Raw genomic sequence first — 8,773 nt, 5'->3', positions numbered from 1 at the left:
ACAAAAATACCGACAACATATTAGCGACGTGATCTTATGGTTTTTCATAAGTTGGTTTGATCCAACATCATAGTTAGTCAAACAATGTGTTCTTGTTGTTGTTAACATCCTTGTTACCTTAACAATGCTCATGGTTAGAAAAATAGAGTCATCAACAATACATGATCTAGTCTAGAGAGTTGAGTATAGGGACCTGATTGGTGTTTATCTTTTCATACATGCAAATAGGTTTTTACCTAAATCTCACATTTGGAATTATAGCACAGAAATATAAATTTAATTATCAACATGGAAATCAAATAATAATAATTTTATTAAAGCATCTAAGGCATATTTCCAACAACTTGGAAGAGGTGGACTGCTCCTATGCCTCCTCCATCTCGAATCCATCGGGTTCAAGCTCCATACCCGCCTCTGCCTCCTCCTCCTCCTCCTCTGGCACCTCCAGGTACTACTCCTTTGTAAGTAAAATAACGCGACGTGCCTCAGTGTCGCAAAAGTTCCTCGACATGGCGCATCTTCGCGCGATTGGTCGGGTGTGAGCATTTTGAACAGCCTGACATATGGGCTGGCTATGGGGGTTCAGGTGGGTGCATATTTGGTCCAAACAGTGTCCAGGTTGTCTGTACAAACTTCTGGGAGGAGTGGGGAGTCCTATTGTAGATGCTCTTATGGCCTCATTTGGTGCGTCCCTCAAACACACCTACTAACAAGGTTAAGGAAATGTTTGGATGATTACCAATCACTACCCTATTGGAAAAACTTTTGAGGGAAAACCATTCCGCACTGTTTATTTGGTCATAACCAAAGGTTTGGTGCTTGTTTGGATGGTTGCCAATATATTGATTTTCACATGACTATTTAGCAACTATAGTTTAACTTTTAGCCAATTTTAATCAACTCATGGGCAAGCAAAAGCTTGACCAAAATATTGGCTGGCCAAATGTTCGTTAGAGTAAAACATTGGATAAAACCAAATATATTCTAAACGTTAAAAGCGAACCGCCTAAAGTTATAGAGACATTGTGCCTAAGAGATTTGTTGTGTATCCTGATTTATCTATAGCTGGAAACTTAGGCTAAGATAGTTGATTTCTTAACAAATGGCTAGAAATATGACTACAATTTAAAGAAAATGTTTACAAATTTAAAAATAAATATATAATGTCTCAAGAGCTCTAGTGAGCTAGAACTTTATGTTGAAGCAATTAGAAAAACTTCTTACATGCAAAAAAAACCTTTTAGGTGAGGATGCCAAAATATAACTATTTATGGGAAAAATTAACAAGAAAATGGTTCTGCTTGCGAATTTTGTAGAAAAACTTAACATTATGTTCTACATCTGCAGCTAGTGCTACCAATGCTTGTCTTGAGTCAACGTGTGTGCCTTTTTCCACTATATATTGCATTCTAATATGCACATTATGGAATCCTTTTTTATTGTTTGGGACATTACAATCTTCGAATTTTAAAAATAAAGTGTTGCATGGAGCTCAAGAGTAAAAAATACCACTCCTTATTTAGACCCTCACATATATAACGAAGTAAAACAACATCCACCATCATTTTTAAAAAACGCAATTACACCTTTTCCATGAAATGCAATGATACATACATATGGACATGGTATTGGCCAAAAGACAAGTGTGCCTCCTAGGTCCTCACCAATGTTGAATCATGAGCCCGATAACTTGAATCTTAATTTTTAAGCTTCTAAGATTGCAAAATTCTTGTTGGGTATCAAAGCTAATTTATTGACTCGTTGGTGCAAAAGGTGTGGGATAACTAGTCACAAACAAAGAGCCTACTCTAGACCAGTGCAATATTGATAATCAAGCCTCTCATTAGAGGGACAGTTTGTATGTACTGAAGATATTGAATATATCATAGTAGAGCCAACAAATATGGACAAATTGTGTATCACATTATTTTATTTTTCAAAGTAAAATCTTATCACATAAATTTTTATTTCTTTGTTTGTTGTTGAGCGAGTTATGGTGTGTTGTGCAAGTCATCAATATTTGAGAGGTTGAATACAGACCGCGGATCGAACCAAGACAAAAGACGATGCACAAATTTCCACGTGTACCTCTTACAAGTGCTAATGTTTTACAAGGTACAAAGAAAGCATTTTTATACAAACTTATCAAAACAAGAAAAAAACTAGATGCATTTGATGCAAGTTGAGCTAAATGATGCTAATTCAAGACCAAATGTGAAGTATGCATGTGTTGTCAGTTGATTTTAGAACAAAGGAGCATGAAAGACATATTTGATCATCGAAGAACTAGTAAACAAGCAACACAACAATTCATGGAAAAACAGTAATAGATATTTTCATATTGTAAAATTGTATATTTAGTACGAAGATAATTACCCTTTTATTTACTTGCACATAATATATACATGAATGCATTCTAGAAACCGTGTCCACCTTTAGTGCTCTCTATAATGATATTTAACAAATCTATAATGGACAAAAGGCAACATATATATGCACTTCAATTATCTTTGAAGACATGCAACCTTGTTTTTTCTCTAATCGATAACAATCTAGTTAAATTAAAAAACTGAAATTGTCTCAAAAAAGAGATGAATAAACCCAACACTCTATAAGATACACTTCATTTTTTGTGGAAATAAATTTCTTGACCAATGTTAAAATGATTTAATAGGAATAGTATACATTAATATTTAGCAATATAATTACACAATTTCTAATCATAACGGAACCTATAACAGCAAACTCATATGTGGATAATATATTTTGTAATTACAAAGAAGTACAAAAGTTTAGTATAAATAAATGTTAGGTTTTTGTAACTCGGCCATGGTGCACCAATTTATTTAGCTAGGCATGTAAGCACCGCCAGGTTCTTTGTGGGCGACCGAGTAGCAATAAATTGTTTATTGTGGTCCTCTTCATTTTCTACGTCACCCGCCCCGTTAAAGCTCTCTCATCTCCATGGTGGTGATATATTTGGTGTTGCTCAGGTTACCACTAAGTATGGCTTTCTTGGAACACACATCGTCATACACATTCATGGGATGGATCATCATGCTTTCTGATGTTGCCATGTATGTATGTCAATCTTAAAGGCGATAAGGCTGTCATACTTTGTGAGATGTTATTGATTGATTCAATTTGCAGCTAGTAACATATTTTTCCTGACTTTGCAGTATGCCACGTTGAGAAATATCTGCTCCATTCCATGGCATCTTCTGTGTGATGTTACCTCGTCTATTAAAATGCCTTCACCATACACAGAAAACTAACATCAAGAAAAATATTTAACTACACTTCACTGTTGATCTGTGGTTTCCATCGCATCCTAATACCAAAAGGCCACCGGGGGCAAGGGGAACCAGTGGAAATGCGGACTAGAAATTGAGCTTTTGTTACTCATTCGTCTAGGCGTTTGGATGAAGTTTGGGTGATATGGACAATATAGCGCAAGGTCCTCATTGGAAATGTTATAAGGGTCATCACACATGCCATTTTGCCTTCTGTTTTCTTACCCGAACTTTCCAGACAGTTGTGATTTTTGCATTATACAAAGAGGACATGTAAAGATTTTGTCTCTTGTTATTTTTCTTGGTTAAATAATCAGTTTTGCTATTCATCAAGATTCTAGAAATTTCAGAAGCTTCAATCGATTTGGGGAGGGGAATAACAACATAGATGGGTCACTGAGGCACCAAGGCCGAACCAGCCGGAGCCGGCAACGATGCAACCGGCCACCACATCGTTGTCGAAGACGAGCCCGAGGGTTAACATGCGCAGGTGGAGGGAAGTGCTTTTAGCGATGGCCACCACTCAGATTAGGTAACTTCCTCCGTGAAGGTGGGGATGCTGCCGCAAGCGGCAGAGAGGCATGATGTCACAGCCAGAGGAGAGGACGGAAGGTTAGCTGAATGCGAGAGGAAGAAGGGCTGAGGGGAGCCCTCGTTTTCTGTTTCCTGAGGTAGAACAAGAGCTGGGGTGGAAGAAGAAGGAGGGCGGTTAGATTACGGTAGTGTAATGGGTGCAAACTAACAAACATTTCAGTCGTTTTACATATATATAAGAGCTCCCTTGAATAAATTGAGCATTTTTTTTACCATCCATGCAAATCACATGATGTTTCGCATGCATTCTGCAATAGAGATGACTTATTCCAGTAGACTAAGCAAGCTAAAGCTACTTATCTTGCTATGTAAAGGTCGAGGTATGTACATATTGATGTGTCCCTATTAGAAACTAATGGAATGTGCCAGAGATTTTTCCAGGTGAACAACCCAAAGCATCACAATGGAAAATGTTGTAGCGATGTTGCAAACATACAAGAGAAATGTTGCATGTGTGAGTTTTCTGTTGCCAGCATAAGACGGCCTAGGATTGTGACTTATCCAGATCCAAAAGCCAAGGAAACGGTTGATCCAGTGAAATTATTACCCAACTGGCACCGAGGGCTCGCCAGAAAGAAGTGGTAAATGAAAGATCACAATATTGCCAATGTGCCTCTTATTGTTTGTCTCCGTTGAATAATTTGAGCGTTTTCGTCATCCAAATAATTTGGGACCTTTTCCGCCATCCATGCAAAGCATGATGCTCGCATTCTACATCAAAATGGTGTTGGTCTTTCAAGTACAAAGCCCGCAGTAGTTTATTTTAGCTGAGCAACGAAATGCTTGTTGTCTTGCTACGTACGTACGCGTATAGATGTGTCCCGCCTTCTAGAAACTGATGGGGTAAGCCGGCGATTTGTCCGGGTTGAAGAGCCCAAAGTGCTTCTCGATCTCAGCCGGGCCCTTCTTGTCCTCGTTGAACATGGCGAACACGTAGGCCTCGATGGCACTGGGCCTCTTGGGCGTCCCCTGTCCGACATGTTTGATCAGGTTCTGGTTGTACGTCTGCGCGTTGTCCGTGGTCGCCGCCGTGCCGCCGGCGGACGGCCACCCGCTCTCCGACACCACCACGTTGACGCTCCCGGCGCCGGCGCTCTCCAGCGCGGAGTAGAACGTGTCGACGAGGGCGTCGAACAGGTTCTGGTACGCGTTGGCGCCGTCCTGCACCACGGTGCCCGGCGACGTGAAGAGCGCGTAGTTGATGTCGATCTGGGCCTGGTTGTCCACGTACGAGAAGTAGGGGTACACGTTGGCGAGCAGCGGGGCGCCGATGCTGGCCAGGTACTGCGCTATGGGACCCATGTATCCGGCGGAGAAGGTGCCTTGGGAGGGAGGGTACCCGGTGGTCACGCCCTGCGAGACCGACGTGGACACCTTGATGCCGCCGAGCCCGGCCGCGGAGAGTGCGGCGTCGAGGTTCTGCATGGCCGGGAGGATGTTCCCCGTGTCGCCGCCCTGGTCGCCCACCTCGTTACCGGCGGCGATGTACTTGATGTTGAGGCCCTGGTAGGCCTGCACGTTGGTCTGGACCCAGGCGGTGGCGGCGGAGCGGTCGGAGGCAAGGGAGGCGAGGTCCTCGTTGGCCACGTCGACGATGAGGCCGATGTTGCTGCCGCTGAGGGCCTGCAGGGCGTTGGCGTCCGGGAAGTAGATGCGCATGCCGGTGATGCCGTTGGACTGGTAGAGCTGCACGACGTCGCTGGCCGAGGGCAGGCCGTCGCCGTTCACTCCGTAGCACACGCCGATGGACTGCACCGCTGTGTGTTTCCAACAGTGAAACGCGCAACCGAAGTTAGTACTCTAGCTTGCTCACCGATAGATGATCTGAAGGGAAGGGAATTACTTGTAGGAATGGATGCCAGGAGCACTCCAAGAAGGGCCAACGCCACCGAAAACATGCAGGCACGATTCCCTGCCATCTCCACCAGCAGTGCAGCTAAGATCTTCCTAAACTCTGCACCAGTAGGGGTACGTACGTGCATGAAATGAAGCAAACATTCACCCCCTATTTATACGCCCAACACAAGCAGGATGTAATGCAATTAGGCAGTTTGGCACGGCAATCGGTCGCCGGTGCCAGCTCCCGTTTTCCAGCGCTGCTGGCACGGTACGTAGACGTTTGCTCTGGCCTCGTACGTGGAATGGAATGCGTGCCAAGGTCACGATCTGGTTCGGCGCAAAACATCGCCCGTAAGCTACGCGCGCGCCGGCGACGGCGAGCTCGTCCACCAATCGCGGCGAGTGCGTACACAGCACTCGGGGGAAACAGCTGTGCTTCGTCGTCCGGGGCGTGGAATTCCAGTGTACGTAGGATATACGTACATCCTTTTGACTGGACTTAGTTGGCATGTTCTATGGTTGATGGTAATGGTTTTGGAAGCATGGACACCAGTTCCAGTTCCGATGCGAGCCGAAGAGGAAACCGAGTGGTAGCATAGTCCGAGAGCTCCTCTACAGCGCCTTAAGCGCTAATTTATTTTATGAGTCTTCTTTAAGTCTTAGTCAACTGAGACTTTGTTAAGTCTCAGCCTTAAGTGCAATTTTTTTTCAGTTTTTTCTTTCACGTTATGTCACTTCACTGAGACCTAGCCACACTTTTATTTTATTTTATTTTGAGAAAATTGTCGGTACCACACGCCGCATGGGCGGCGGTGCAATAAGGTCCCTAGTTTGCGTTGTTCGCTCGTTACTCCACTCGCGCCTTCGATGCACGCTGTTCTTTTTTATTATTTCTCTGTTACTACTGGTTCACTGTTTTATGAAAAAAAATCTGTTACTAATTTTGAAATGGTCCGTGAACTAAAGTATGTTCATGTCTTTAAATAATCGGTGAATTTATAGAAATGTTCACCAATTTGAAAGAATATTTATGAATTTTAAAATTCGTTGTGAACTTGGAAAAATGTTCACAAATTAAAAATATCATGAATTTTCAAAAATCTACAAACAAATCTACGAATTAAAATTTAGGAAAATTCAAAAAATAAAGAATTTTAAAAAAAATATTCATGGATTTTGACAAATAAAAAGTGATAAATGATAAAGGAAAAAATAAAATAAAAAAACCCAAACACAAACCTAGTAGGATAACATAGAAAAGGGAAAAAAATAGACTGAGCCATCGCTTCCCGAAACCGGTGCAAAAGAAAACGCTATTGGTCGGACCACTATCGAAGTGAAGGGCCGACCCACTCTTGACGCCATGGTGAGGGGTATGAGCGACGCGTGCCAAATGAACTCAATTTGACACTATAAGCGCCAAATAGGATTTACCACAATGCAAAAGGAAGAGATCAGCTGGGGATGGCTCAACATACCAAAGAAGCATATTCAAGCCCTGACATAGGCCGAGGAGGGTGTGTACCTGCATGCACATTCAACATGGGCCATGGGTCGGCCTGAGCGGCTTTGTGAAGCGGTCGTCAATTGTGAAATAAAAAATGCTGACAAAAAACTTTCAAATGGGAAAAGAAAAAACATGCAACTTTTTGAAGATTAAACAAGATCTTTTATACCGATGTACAAAAAAAGGTATGGGTACAAATACAACATTAAGTCATTTATCATAATGTAACCGGTAACTCATATGGGAAAAACAACCATAAAATGGCCTACTCTTCGGCTCGCATCAGTGTCCATGCTTGCATCGTGAACATGAGTCTCGACCGCGTGGTGTCTTGGACTCCTCTTATTTCCTTCTGTAAGGGCTAAACGTACAGCCACCAATAATATTTTTCAACCCATATATAACAATTATTGCATACATTCAGTTCTGAATTATATCCATTGAAATGCCTACAAATACATTTAGTGGCTTAAATATAACAAGCAGACACCTAAAAATGCCAAACTTTTACATGATACATGTAATGGTGTATGCGGGGTGTAAGAAAAATTCAAGGCCAGTCACGTTACTTGCAAACCTGACTCATTCCTTCCTGGGACTTGTTTGCTATATTCAAATTTGTAAGCAGTATACTGAAATAATTGTGGGACAGTCCCAAAATTTTATCGCATCACCTATTGGTCATATCATAACAACATTTTCTTACAAGTTTCATGATTTTCATGATTTGTTTGAATCTTTTGGAATTGAAATCTAAATAACCACCATGTTGGTGTGTGTCTCGGTCACCTGGTGTCTGGGATTCATTCTATTTCATTACATTTACATAAGGCCTAAAAATACACTATGTGTCACCAATAAGATTTTTTCAGCCCGTTCCTAACAATTATGACATGTACCTATAGTTCAAATTTGAATTGCATTAATTAAAAGTCTAGGAATGCATTTAATGGCATAAATATAGCAAACAGACCCAAAAAATGCCAAATTTTGACATGATACATGTAATGGTGTATGTTGAGTGTGAAAACAATCTCAAGTCCAACTGGCGAACAGCGGTCGCTTCACATATAAAATTGCTCATTCCCTCTTGAAACCTAGTTTCTTCCCCGAAGATGCTTCAATTTCTAAGTGAAGTACATCACAGCTTTTCTGTAACTCACTAAAAAAATTAAACACAATGCCTAGAGGTCATACCATGACTCCATGCCATGTTTCATATTTTCTAGACTTCATTTTCACTTAGAAAACCAAAATTGTTTACCTCCATTCAGTACCAGAAATTCATTTATTGCCCTAACAACAAAAACTTAAACCTAAATATTGCCAAAATTTTACATGCAACTTTTAATGGTATAGTTACAATATAGAAAAAATAGACCATAGATCTATTCCTAAAACACTTATTCTAACATTACAAAAAATGGCAAAAACAAATAGTGGCGGGCCCAAGGAAACGCCCGCCAATGGTAATCACAACTGGTAATGATTACCAGTGGCGGGTCAAAAGGGTTGACCTTCACTGATAATCAATTACTAG

At 41.5% G+C, this 8,773-nt stretch overlaps 1 protein-coding gene across 1 annotated transcript; it reads right to left on the bottom strand.

Annotated features, from left to right (window-relative positions):
* Positions 1-4,473: 4,473 nt before the first annotated feature.
* LOC119278557 (glucan endo-1,3-beta-glucosidase, acidic isoform-like) lies at positions 4,474-5,856 on the bottom strand. Its single transcript, XM_037559887.1, has 2 exons — positions 5,731-5,856; positions 4,474-5,644 (listed from the first exon to the last, which is right to left on the bottom strand). The coding sequence occupies exons 1-2, from the start codon at positions 5,804-5,806 to the stop codon at positions 4,716-4,718; spliced, it is 1,005 nt and encodes a 334-aa protein (XP_037415784.1). The 5' UTR covers positions 5,807-5,856; the 3' UTR covers positions 4,474-4,715.
* Positions 5,857-8,773: the final 2,917 nt, after the last annotated feature.

The sequence above is a fragment of the Triticum dicoccoides genome, chromosome 3B (assembly GCF_002162155.2).
Source record: "Triticum dicoccoides isolate Atlit2015 ecotype Zavitan chromosome 3B, WEW_v2.0, whole genome shotgun sequence".
Lineage (NCBI taxonomy): Eukaryota > Viridiplantae > Streptophyta > Magnoliopsida > Poales > Poaceae > Triticum > Triticum dicoccoides.
The sequence above is the reverse complement of the archived record's forward strand: the minus strand, read 5'-3'. Positions and strand labels throughout refer to the sequence as shown.